This window comes from Scyliorhinus torazame, chromosome 4, assembly GCF_047496885.1.
Source record: "Scyliorhinus torazame isolate Kashiwa2021f chromosome 4, sScyTor2.1, whole genome shotgun sequence".
NCBI classification, from domain to species: Eukaryota; Metazoa; Chordata; class Chondrichthyes; order Carcharhiniformes; family Scyliorhinidae; genus Scyliorhinus; species Scyliorhinus torazame.
In genome coordinates, this window is record NC_092710.1 from 8840131 (window position 1) to 8853881 (window position 13751).

A 13751-nucleotide genomic window follows, 5' to 3' on the forward strand; every position below is an offset into this window, starting at 1 on the left:
ACACTCCCAGGACAGGTACAGCACGGGGTTAGATACAGAGTAAAGCTCCCTCTACACTGTGCCCAAATAACACTCCCAGGACTGGTACGGCACGGGGTTAGATACAGAGTAAAGCTCCCTCTACACTGTCCCCATCAAACACTCCCAGGACAGGTACAGCACGAGGTTAGATACAGAGTAAAGCTCCCTCTACACTGTCCCCATCAAACACTCCCAGGACAGGTACAGCACGGGGTTAGATACAGAGTAGAGCTCCCTCTACACTGTCCCCATCAAACACTCGCAGGACAGTTACAGCACGGGGTTAGATACAGAGTAGAGCTCCCTCTACACTGTCCCCATCAAACACTCCCAGGACAGGTACAGCACGGGGTTAGATACAGAATAAAGCTCCCTCTACACTGTCCCCATCAAACACTCCCAGGACTGGTACGGCACGGGGTTAGATACAGAGTAAAGCTCCCTCTACACTGTCCCCATCAAACACTCCCAGGACAGGTACAGCACGGGGTTAGATACAGAGTAAAGCTCCCTCTACACTGTGCCCATCAAACACTCCCAGGACTGGAACGGCACGGGGTTAGATACAGAGTAAAACTCCCTCTACACTGTGCCCATCAAACACTCCCAGGACAGGTACAGCACGGGGTTAGATACAGAGCAAAGCTCCCTCTACACTGTGCCCATCAAACACTCCCAGGACTGGTACGGCACGGGGTTAGATACAGAGCAAAGCTCCCTCTACACTGTCCCCATCAAACACTCCCAGGACTGGTACAGCACGGGGTTAGATACAGAGTAAAGCTCCCTCTACACTGTCCCCATCAAACACTCCCAGGACAGGTACAGCATGGGGTTAGATACAGAGTAAAGCTCCCTCTACACTGTCCCCATCAAACACTCCCAGGACAGGTACAGCACGGGGTTAGATACAGAGTAAAGCTCCCTCAACACTGTCCCCATCAAACACTCCCAGGACAGGTACAGCATGGTGTTAGATACAGAGTAAAGCTCCCTCTACACTGTCCCCATCAAACACTCCCAGGACAGGTGCAGCACGGGGTTAGATACAGAGTAAAGCTCCCTCTACACTGTCCCCATCAAACACTCCCAGGACAGGGACAGCACGGGGTTAGATACAGAGTAAAGCTCCCTCTACACTGTGCCCATCAAACACTCCCAGGACAGGTACAGCACGGGGTTAGATACAGAGTAAAGGTCCCTCTACACTGTCCCCATCAAACACTCCCAGGACAGGTACGGCACGGGGTTAGATACAGAGTAAAGCTCCCTCTACACTGTCCCCATCAAACACTCCCAGGACTGGTACAGCACGGGGTTAGATACAGAGTAAAGCTCCCTCTACACTCTCCCCATCAAACTCTCCCAGGACAGGTACAGCACGGGGTTAGATACAGAGTAAAGCTCCCTGTGCACTGTCCCCATCAAACACTCCCAGGACAGTTACAGCACGGGGTCAGATACAGAGTAAAGCTCCCTCTACACTGCCCCCATCAAACACTCCCAGGACAGTTACAGCACGGGGTCAGATACAGAGTAAAGCTCCCTCTACACTGCCCCCATCAAACACTCCCAGGACAGTTACAGCACGGGGTCAGATACAGAGTAAAGCTCCCTCTACACTGCCCCCATCAAACACTCCCAGGACAGGTACGGCACAGGGTTAGATACAGAGTAAAGCTCCCTCTACACTGTCCCCATCAAACACTCCCAAGACAGGTACAGCACGGTGTTAGATACAGAGTAAAGTTCCCTCTACACTGTCCTCATCAAACACTCCCAGGACAGGTACAGCACGGGGTCAGATACAGAGTAAAGCTCCCTCTACACCGTCCCCATCAAACACTCCCAGGACAGGTACAGCACGGGGTTAGATACAGAGTAAAGCTCCCTCTACACTGTCCCCATCAAACACTCCCAGGACAGGTACAGCACGGGGTTAGATACAGAGTAAAGCTCCCTCTACACTGTCCCCATCAAACACTCCCAGGACAGGTACAGCACGGGGTTAGATACAGAGTAAAACTCCCTCTACACCGTCCCCATCAAACACTCCTAGGACAGGTACAGCACGGGGTTAGATACAGAGTAAAGCTCCCTCTACACTGTCCCCATCAAACACTCCCAGGACAGGTACAGCACGGGGTTAGATACAGAGTAAAGCTCCCTCTACACTGTCCCCATCAAACACTCCCAGGACAGGTACAGCACGGGGTTAGATACAGAGTAAAGCTCCCTCGACACTGTCCCCATCAAACACTCCCAGGACAGGTACAACACGGGGTTAGATACAGAGTAAAGCTCCCTCTACACTGTCCCCATCAAACACTCCCAGGACAGGTACAGCACGGGGTTAGATACAGAGTAAAGCTCCCTCTACACTGTCCCCATCAAACACTCCCAGGACAGGTACAGCACGGGGTTAGATACAGAGTAAAGCTCCCTCTACACTGTCCCCATCAAACACTCCCAGGACAGATACAGCACGGGGTTAGATACAGAGTAAAGCTCCCTCTACACTGTCCCCATCAAACACTCCCAGGACAGGTACAGCATGGGGTTAGATACAGAGTAAAGTTCCCTCTACACTGTCCCCATCAAACACTCCCAGGACAGGTACAACACGGGGTTAGATACAGAGTAAAGCTCCCTCTACACTGTCCCCATCAAACACTCCCAGGACAGGTACAGCACGGGGTTAGATACAGAGTAAAGCTCCCTCTACACTGTCCCCATCAAACACTCCCAGGACAGGTACAGCACGGGGTTAGATACAGAGTAAAGCTCCCTCTACACTGTCCCCATCAAACACTCCCAGGACAGATACAGCACGGGGTTAGATACAGAGTAAAGCTCCCTCTACACTGTCCCCATCAAACACTCCCAGGACAGATACAGCACGGGGTTAGATACAGAGTAAAGCTCCCTCTACACTGTCCCCATCAAACACTCCCAGGACAGGTACAGCACGGGGTTAGATACAGAGTAAAGCTCCCTCTACACTGTCCCCATCAAACACTCCCAGGACAGGTACAGCACGGGGTTAGATACAGAGTAAAGCTCCCTCTACACCGTTCCCATCAAACACTCCCAGGACAGGTACAGCACGGGGTTAGATACAGAGTAAAGCTCCCTCTACACTGTCCCCATCAAACACTCCCAGGACAGGTACAGCACGGGGTTAGATACAGAGTAAAGCTCCCTCTACACTGTCCCCATCAAACACTCCCAGGACAGGTACAGCACGGGGTTAGATACAGAGTAAAGCTCCCTCTACACTGTCCCCATCAAACACTCCCAGGACAGGTACAGCACGGGGTTAGATACAGAGTAAAGCTCCCTCTACACTGTCCCCATCAAACACTCCCAGGACAGATACAGCACGGGGTTAGATACAGAGTAAAGCTCCCTCTACACTGTCCCCATCAAACACTCCCAGGACAGATACAGCACGGGGTTAGATACAGAGTAAAGCTCCCTCTACACTGTCCCCATCAAACACTCCCAGGACAGGTACAGCACGGGGTTAGATACAGAGTAAAGCTCCCTCTACACTGTCCCCATCAAACACTCCCAGGACAGGTACAGCACAGGGTTAGATACAGAGTAAAGCTCCCTCTGCACTGTCCCCATCAAACACTCCCAGGACAGGTACAGCACGGGGTTAGATACAGAGTAAAGCTCCCTCTACACTGTCCCCATCAAACACTCCCAGGACAGATACAGCACGGGGTTAGATACAGAGTAAAGCTCCCTCTACACTGTCCCCATCAAACACTCCCAGGACAGATACAGCACGGGGTTAGATACAGAGTAAAGCTCCCTCTACACTGTCCCCATCAAACACTCCCAGGACAGCTACAGCACGGGGTTAGATACAGAGTAAAGCTCCCTCTACACTGTCCCCATCAAACACTCCCAGGACAGGTACAGCACGGGGTTAGATACAGAGCAAAGCTCCCTCTACACTGTCCCCATCAAACACTCCCAGGACAGGTACAGCACGGGGTAAGATACAGAGTAAAGCTCCCTCTACACTGTCCCCATCAAACACTCCCAGGGCAGTGTGGTAGTACCAGGTATTGCGGTACCTAAGAGGCTGATGACCATTGGTTAGACCCAGGAGTCTACCATTGGCTGTATGACGTAGCTCCGCCCTGTCAGGCGGAGTATAAGAGCTGGTGCCGTCCCAGCAGCCTTCACTTTCTGTATCGAAGCTGCTGGGGGAAGGTTCTAGTAGATTAAAGGCTTCAGTTATGAAATCACTTTGCCTTGAGTGGAATTTAATCGACGAGAGTTAAGCTGGAAGGATGGATCTCCGAATCGAACCGGAGTGCGTACAACTCAGCCCCCACACGGAGAACTCGGCGGCGATATTTAAACACTGGCTGGCGGGCTTTAAAGGCCACCTGGAGACGGCCGGATGCACCCCCTCAGAGGGACAGGAAATGCATCTCCTGCGCTCCCGGGTCAGCCCTGGGATCTACACCCTTATCGAGGCGGCGGAGAACTATGATGCCGCGATCAAACTGTTGGAAGGACATTATATCCGCCCTGTAAATCAGGTCTACGCACGTCACCTGCTTGCAACTAGACGGCAAAGACCCGGGGAATCGTTGGAGGATTTCTACCGGGCGCTACTGGTGCTGGGCCGAAAACTGTGGCTGCCCGCAAGTTTCGGAGAGCGAGCACACGGAACTTTTAATCAGGGATGCTTTTGTAGCAGGTATGAGCTCCTCAGATATCCGCCGTAGACTCCTAGAAAGGGACACTCTCGGACTTAGCGAGGCACGGGCCCTGGCAGGGTTCATGGACGTTGCCTACAAAACGCGCAGTCCTATGCCCCCGACCGCGCGGCGGCCCCCTGGGCTGCGTGGCACCCCGCAGCGGCAGCCCCACAGACCTTCCCCCTGACCCGCAGTCCTGCGCGGCGAGACGGCCCCGCTGCTTCTTCTGCGGGCAGGCGAATCATCCGGGGAGAAGCACAGGATGGTCATCGACTACAGTCAGACCATCAACAGGTTTACGCAGCTGGACGCGTACCCTCTCCCCCGTATAGCCGACCTGGTAAACAGGATCGCGCATTACAAGGACTTCTCCACGGTGGATCTCAAGTCTGCCTACCACCAGCTACCCCTCCGTAATAGTGACCGCAATTATACTGCCTTCGAGGCAGGTGGGCGGCTCTATCAATTTTTAAGAGTTCCCTTTGGTGTCACTAATGGGGTCTCGGTCTTCCAGCGAGAGATGGACCGAATGGTTGACCGGTACGGCTTACGCACAACGTTCCCGTATCTGGATAACGTCACCATCTGCGGCCATGACCAGCAGGACCACGACACCAACCTCCGAAAATTTCTCCAGACCGCAAAAATCCTTAACCTGACCTACAATAAGGATAAATGCGTGTTCAGCACCGACCGCCTCGCCATCCTCGGCTACGTAGTGCGAAATGGAGTCATAGGCCCCGACCCTGAGAGCATGCGCCCCCTCATGGAGTTCCCCCTCCCTCACTGCCCCAAGGCCCTGAAGCGCTGCCTCGGGTTTTTCAGTTATTACGCCCAGTGGGTCCCCAACTACTCAGACAAAGCCCGACCCCTGATCCAGCCCACCACCTTTCCCCTGTCGACGGAGGCCCGCCAGGCCTTCAGCCGCATCAAAGCAGACATCGCAAAGGCCACGATGCGCGCCATCGACGAGTCCCTCCCCTTCCAGGTCGAGAGCGATGCGTCCGACGTAGCTCTGGTGGCCACCCTTAACCAAGCGGGCAGACCCGTGGCCTTCTTCTCCCGCACCCTCCACGCCTCAGAAATCCGCCACTCCTCAGTGGAAAAGGAAGCCCAAGCCATAATAGAAGCTGTGCGACATTGGAGGCATTACCTGGCCGGCTGGAGATTCACTCTCCTCACTGACCAACGGTCGGTAGCCTTCATGTTCGGTAATGCGCAGCGGGGCAAGATCAAGAACGACAAGATCTTGCGGTGGAGGATCGAACTCTCCACCTTCAACTACGAGATCTTGTACCGTCCCGGGAAGCTAAACGAGCCTCCTGATGCCCTGTCCCGCGGCACTTGTGCCACCGCACAAGTGGACCGCCTCCGAGCCCTCCACGAGGACCCCTGCCACCCGGGGGTCGCTCACTTTTTCCACTTTATCAAGACCCGCAACCTGCCCGACTCCATCGAGGAGGTCAGGACAGTCACCAGGGACTGCCAAATCTGCGCGGAGTGCAAACCGCACTTCTAACGGCCAGAGAGGGCGCACCTGATAAAGGCTTCCCGTCCCTTTGAACGCCTCAGCATGGATTTCAAAGGCCCCCTCCCCTCCACCGACTGCAATTCGTACTTCCTGAGTGTGATTGACGAGTACTCCCGGTTCCCATTCGCCATCCCCTGCCCCGACATGACCACAACCACCGTCATCAAGGCCCTCAACAGCATCTTTACACTGTTCGGGTTCCCCGCGTACATACACAGTGATAGGGGGTCCTCCTTCATGAGCGACGAACTGCGTCAATTCCTGCTCAGCAAGGGCATCGCCTCGAGCAGGACGACCAGTGACAACCCCCGGGGAAACGGGCAGGTAGAGAGGGAGAACGGCACGGTCTGGAAGACCGTCCTGCTGGCCCAACGGTCCAGGAATCTCCCAGTCTCCCGCTGGCAGGAAGTCCTCCCGGATGCCCTCCACTCCATCCGGTCACTACTTTGTACAACCACCAATCAGACACCTCACGAACGTCTCCTTGTTTTCCCCAGGAAGTCCTCCTCCGGGACCTCGCTCCCAACCTGGCTAGCGACACCCGGACCCATCCTGCTTCGGAAACATGTGAGGGCGCACAAGTCGGACCCGTTGGTCGAGAGGGTCCACCTGCTGCACGCCAACCCTCAGTACGCCTACGTAGCGTTCCCTGACGGCTGGCAAGGCACAGTCTCCCTTCGGTCCCTGGCGCCCGCCAGAACCCCACGCGCACCCGAACCATTACCCCACAACCCCCCCCCCCCCCCCCCCCCACAGCACGTCACTGGAGGGTCAGTACTCCGCCGCTTCTGCCACAGCACCCACCGATGCCCCCTACAGGCGCCCCCCCCCCCCCGTCTCAACCTTTTGCCCCAACAGCGCAGCCTAGGGGTGACGAAGCTGCCAGGGAGGACGAAACCACGCTCCCGGAGTCACAACCACCGGGACCCCCACCAGAATCACCGCCGAAGCCCAGACGATCCAGACGGACGACCAGGCCGCCCGATCGGTTGACTGCTTCGCTGTGTTTCTCTCGCAATGTTTCTCAGTTACAATCTTTCTCTCTCAGTTACAATGTCTCTCTCTCAGTTACAATGTTTCTCTCTCAGTTACAACGTTTCTCTGTCAGTTACAATGTGTCTCTCTCAGTTACAATGTTTCTCTCTCAGTTACAATGTTTCTCTCTCAGTTACAATGTTTCTCTCTCAGTTACAATGTTTCTCTCTCAGTTACAATGTCTCTCAGTTACAATGTTTCTCTCTCAGTTACAATGTTTCTCTCTCAGTTACAATGTTTCTCTCTCAGTTACAATGTTTCTCTCTCAGTTACAACGTTTCTCTGTCAGTTACAATGTTTCTCTCTCAGTTACAATGTTTCTCTCTCAGTTACAATGTTTCTCTCTCAGTTACAATGTTTCTCTCAGTTACAATGTTTCTCTCTCAGTTACAATGTTTCTCTCTCAGTTACAATGTTTCTCTCTCTCAGTTACAATGTCTCTCTCTCAGTCACAATGTTTCTCTCTCTCAGTTACAATGTTTCTCTCTCAGTTACAATGTCTCTCTCTCAGTCACAATGTTTCTCTCTCTCAGTTACAATGTTTCTCTCTCAGTTACAATGTTTCTCTCTCAGTTACAATGTTTCTCTCTCAGTCACAATGTTTCTCTCTCTCAGTTACAATGTTTCTCTCTCAGTTACAACGTTTCTCTCTCAGTTACAATGTTTCTCTCTCAGTTGCAATGTTTCTCTCTCAGTTACAATGTTTCTCTCTCTCAATTACAATGTTTCTCTCTCAGTTACAATGTCTCTCTCTCAGTTACAATGTTTCTCTCTCAGTTACAATGTTTCTCTCTCTCAGTTACAATGTTTCTCTCTCAGTTACAATGTTTCTCTCTCAGTTACAATGTTTCTCTCTCAGTTGCAATGTTTCTCTCTCAGTTACAATGTTTCTCTCTCTCAGTTACAATGTTTCTCTCTCAGTTACAATGTCTCTCTCTCAGTTACAATGTTTCTCTCTCAGTTACAATGTTTCTCTCTCAGTTACAATGTTTCTCTCTCAGTTACAATGTTTCTCTCTCTCAGTTACAATGTTTCTCTGTCAGTTACAATGTTTCTCTCTCAGTTACAATGTTTCTCTCTCAGTTACAATGTTTCTCTCTCTCAGTTACAATGTTTCTCTCTCAGTTACAATGTTTCTCTCTCAGTTACAATGTTTCTCTCTCAGTTACAATGTTTCTCTCAGTTACAATGTTTCTCTCAGTTACAATGTTTCTCTCTCTCAGTTACAATGTTTCTCTCTCAGTTACAATGTTTCTCTCTCTCAGTTACAATGTTTCTCTCTCAGACACAATGTTTCTCTCTCAGTTACAATGTTTCTCTCTCAGTTACAATGTTTCTCTCTCAGTTACAATGTTTCTCTCTCTCAGTTACAATGTTTCTCTCTCAGTTACAATGTCTCTCTCTCAGTTACAATGTTTCTCTCTCAGTTACAATGTCTCTCTCTCAGTTACAATGTTTCTCTCTCAGTTACAATGTTTCTCTCTCTCAGTTACAATGTTTCTCTCTCAGTTACAATGTTTCTCTCTCAGTTACAATGTTTCTCTCTCTCAGTTACAATGTTTCTCTCTCTCAGTTACAATGTTTCTCTGTCAGTTACAATGTCTCTCTCTCAGTTACAATGTTTCTCTCTCTCAGTTACAATGTCTCTCTCAGTTACAATGTTTCTCTCTCAGTTACAATGTTTCTCTCTCAGTTACAATGTTTCTCTCTCAGTTACAATGTTTCTCTCTCAGTTACAATGTTTCTCTCTCAGTTACAATGTCTCTCTCTCAGTTACAATGTTTCTCTCAGTTACAATGTTTCTCTCTCAGTTACAATGTTTCTCTCTCAGTTACAATGTTTCTCTCTCAGTTACAATGTTTCTCTCTCAGTTACAATGTTTCTCTCTCAGTTACAATGTTTCTCTCTCTCAGTTACAATGTTTCTCTCTCAGTTACAATGTTTCTCTCTCAGTTACAATGTTTCTCTCTCTCAGTTACAATGTTTCTCTCTCTCAGTTACAATGTTTCTCTCTCTCAGTTACAATGTTTCTCTCTCAGTTACAATGTTTCTCTCAGTTACAATGTTTCTCTCTCAGTTACAATGTTTCTCTCTCAGTTACAATGTTTCTCTCTCTCAGTTACAATGTTTCTCTCTCAGTTACAATGTCTCTCAGTTACAATGTTTCTCTCTCAGTTACAATGTTTCTCTCTCAGTTACAATGTTTCTCTCTCAGTTACAATGTTTCTCTCTCAGTTACAATGTTTCTCTCTCAGTGACAATGTTTCTCTCTCAGTTACAATGTTTCTCTGTCAGTTACAATGTTTCTCTCAGTTACAATGTTTCTCTCTCAGTTACAATGTTTCTCTCTCTCAGTTACAATGTTTCTCTCTCAGTTACAATGTTTCTCTCAGTTACAATGTTTCTCTCTCAGTTACAATGTTTCTCTCTCTCAGTTACAATGTTTCTCTCTCAGTTACAATGTTTCTCTCTCAGTTGCAATGTTTCTCTGTCAGTTACAATGTCTCTCAGTTACAATGTTTCTCTCTCAGTTACAATGTTTCTCTCTCAGTTACAATGTTTCTCTCTCAGTTACAATGTTTCTCTCTCTCAGTTACAATGTTTCTCTGTCAGTTACAATGTTTCTCTCTCAGTTACAATGTTTCTCTCTCAGTTACAATGTTTCTCTCTCTCAGTTACAATGTTTCTCTCTCTCAGTCACAATGTTTCTCTCTCAGTTACAATGTTTCTCTCTCAGTTACAATGTTTCTCTCTCTCAGTTACAATGTTTCTCTCTCTCAGTTACAATGTTTCTCTCTCAGTTACAACGTTTCTCTCTCAGTTGCAATGTTTCTCTCTCAGTCACAATGTTTCTCTCTCAGTTACAATGTTTCTCTCTCTCAGTTACAATGTTTCTCTCTCAGTTACAATGTTTCTCTCTCAGTTACAATGTTTCTCTCTCTCAGTTACAATGTTTCTCTCTCAGTTACAATGTCTCTCTCTCAGTTACAATGTTTCTCTCTCTCAGTTATAATGTTTCTCTCTCTCAGTTACAATGTTTCTCTCTCAGTTACAATGTTTCTCTCTCAGTTACAATGTTTCTCTCTCTCAGTTACAATGTTTCTCTCTCTCAGTTACAATGTTTCTCTCTCAGTTACAATGTTTCTCTCTCAGTTACAATGTTTCTCTCTCAGTTACAATGTTTCTCTCTCTCAGTTACAATGTTTCTCTCTCAGTTACAATGTCTCTCTCTCAGTTACAATGTTTCTCTCTCAGTTACAATGTTTCTCTCTCAGTTACAATGTTTCTCTCTCAGTTACAATGTTTCTCTCTCAGTTACAATGTCTCTCTCAGTTACAATGTTTCTCTCTCAGTTACAATGTTTCTCTCTCAGTTACAATGTCTCTCTCTCAGTTACAATGTTTCTCTCTCAGTTACAATGTTTCTCTCTCAGTTACAATGTTTCTCTGTCAGTTACAATGTTTCTCTCTCAGTTACAATGTCTCTCTCAGTTACAACGTTTCTCTCTCAGTTACAATGTTTCTCTCTCAGTTACAATGTTTCTCTCTCAGTTACAATGTTTCTCTCTCTCAGTTACAATGTTTCTCTCTCAGTTACAATGTTTCTCTCTCTCAGTTACAATGTTTCTCTGTCAGTTACAATGTTTCTCTCTCAGTTACAATGTTTCTCTCTCAGTTACAATGTTTCTCTCTCTCAGTTACAATGTTTCTCTCTCTCAGTCACAATGTTTCTCTCTCAGTTACAATGTTTCTCTCTCAGTTACAATGTTTCTCTCTCTCAGTTACAATGTTTCTCTCTCAGTTACAATGTTTCTCTCTCAGTTACAATGTTTCTCTCTCTCAGTTACAATGTTTCTCTCTCAGTTACAATGTCTCTCAGTTACAATGTTTCTCTCTCAGTTACAATGTTTCTCTCTCAGTTACAATGTTTCTCTCTCAGTTACAATGTTTCTCTCTCAGTTACAATGTTTCTCTCTCTCAGTTACAATGTTTCTCTCTCAGTTACAATGTTTCTCTCTCAGTTACAATGTTTCTCTCTCAGTTACAATGTTTCTCTCTCTCAGTTACAATGTTTCTCTCTCAGTTACAATGTTTCTCTCTCTCAGTTACAATGTTTCTCTCTCAGTTACAATGTTTCTCTCTCAGTTACAATGTTTCTCTCTCAGTTACAATGTTTCTCTCTCTCAGTTACAATGTCTCTCTCTCAGTTACAATGTTTCTCTCTCAGTTACAATGTTTCTCTCTCAGTTACAATGTTTCTCTCTCTCAGTTACAATGTTTCTCTCTCAGTCACAATGTTTCTCTCTCAGTTACAATGTTTCTCTCTCTCAGTTACAATGTTTCTCTCTCAGTTACAATGTTTCTCTCTCTCAGTTACAATGTTTCTCTCTCAGTTACAATGTTTCTCTCTCAGTTACAATGTTTCTCTCTCAGTTACAATGTTTCTCTCTCAGTTACAATGTTTCTCTCTCAGTTACAATGTTTCTCTCTCTGTTGCAATGTTTCTCTCTCAGTTACAATGTTTCTCTGCCAGTTACAATGTTTCTCTCTCAGTTACAATGTTTCTCTCTCTCAGTTACAATGTTTCTCTCTCAGTTACAATGTTTCTCTCTCAGTTACAATGTTTCTCTCTCTCAGTTACAATGTCTCTCTCTCAGTTACAATGTTTCTCTCTCTCAGTTACAATGTTTCTCTCAGTTACAATGTTTCTCTCTCAGTTACAATGTTTCTCTCAGTTACAATGTTTCTCCCTCAGTTATGATGTCTCTCTCTCTCAGTTACAATGTTTCTCCCTCAGTTATGATGTCTCTCTCTCTCAGTTACAATGTTTCTCTCTCTCAGTTACAATGTCTCTCTCTCAGTTACAATGTTTCTCTCTCAGTTACAATGTTTCTCTCAGTTACAATGTTTCTCCCTCAGTTATGATGTCTCTCTCTCTCAGTTAAGATGTCTCACTGTCTCAGTTACAATGTTTCTCTCTCAGTTACAATGTTTCTCTCTCAGTTACAATGTTTCTCTCTCTCAGTTACAATGTTTCTCTCTCAGTTACAATGTTTCTCTCTCTCAGTTACAATGTTTCTCTCTCAGTTACAATGTCTCTCTCTCAGTTACAACGTTTCTCTCTCAGTTACAATGTTTCTCTCAGTTACAATGTTTCTCTGTCAGTTACAATGTTTCTCTCTCTCAGTTACAATGTCTCTCTCTCAGTTACAATGTCTCTCTCTCAGTTACAACGTTTCTCTCTCAGTTACAATGTTTCTCTCTCAGTTACAATGTTTCTCTCAGTTACAATGTTTCTCCCTCAGTTATGATGTCTCTCTCTCTCAGTTAAGATGTCTCTCTGTCTCAGTTAAGATGTCTCTCTGTCTCAGTTAAGATGTCTCTGTGACTCAATCTCAATCTTTCTCTCTCTCTCTCTCTTCAGAAAAAGAGTCGGGAGGAGAGCAGTGGTGAAGGCAGTGGTGTGGAGATTCTGGAGAACTGCCCGTATGCCGATGGGCCTGGTGGATGTGGGCAGTTTACGCACAAGGTTTACCATGTGGGATCGCACATTCCTGGCTGGTTCCGGGCTCTGCTTCCTAAAGCCGCACTCCAGGTGGAGGAGGAATCCTGGAATGCGTACCCATACACCCGGACCAGGTAATAGACGGGGCAGGACCCACAGAGAAAGAGAGGGTGAGGCCTGCTGAGAGCGTCAGGGCCTGGAGAGAGGGACAGGGCCTGGAGAGAGGGGCAGGGCCTGGAGAGAGGGGCAGGGCCTGGAGAGAGGGACAGGGCATGCAGAGAGAGGGACAGGGCCTGGAGAGAGGGACAGGGCCTACAGAGAGAGGGACAGGGCCTGGAGAGAGGGGCAGGGCCTGGAGAGAGGGACAGGGCCTGCAGAGAGGGGCAGGGCCTGGAGAGAGGGGCAGGGCCTGGAGAGAGGGGCATGGCCTGGAGAGAGGGGCAGGGCCTGCAGAGAGAGGGACAGGGCCTGGAGAGAGGGGCAGGGCCTGCTGAGAGCGTCAGGGCCTGGAGAGAGGGACATGGCCTGGAGAGAGGGGCAGGGCCTGCAGAGAGAGGGACAGGGCCTGGAGAGAGGGGCAGGGCCTGCAGAGAGGGACAGGTACTGGAGAGAGGGACAGGGCCTGGAGAGAGGGGCAGGGCCTGCAGAGAGGGACAGGGCCGGGAGAGAGGGGCAGGGCCTGGAGAGAGGGGCAGGGCCTGCAGAGAGAGGGACAGGGCCTGGAGAGAGGGGCAGGGCCTGCTGAGAGCGTCAGGGCCTGGAGAGAGGGACAGGGCCTGCAGAGAGAGGGACAGGGCCTGGAGAGAGGGACAGGGCCTGCAGAGAGAGGGACAGGGCCTGGAGAGAGGGGCAGGGCTTGCTGAGAGCGTCAGGGCCTGGAGAGAGGGACAGGGCCTGCAGAGAGAGGGACAGGGCCTGGAGAGAGGGACAAG

At 48.6% G+C, this 13751-nt stretch overlaps 1 protein-coding gene across 1 annotated transcript in view; it reads left to right on the plus strand.

Annotated features, from left to right (window-relative positions):
• Positions 1 to 13751, plus strand: part of LOC140411278 (membrane-associated phosphatidylinositol transfer protein 1-like) — a gene marked incomplete at its 3' end in the record, with an annotated part of 252446 nt that overhangs the window by 62324 nt on the left and 176371 nt on the right. The window contains exon 4 of the mRNA XM_072500400.1: positions 12739 to 12953. Coding sequence (XP_072356501.1) covers positions 12739 to 12953 — 215 coding nt within the window. The remainder of the gene's footprint in view (positions 1 to 12738; positions 12954 to 13751) is intronic.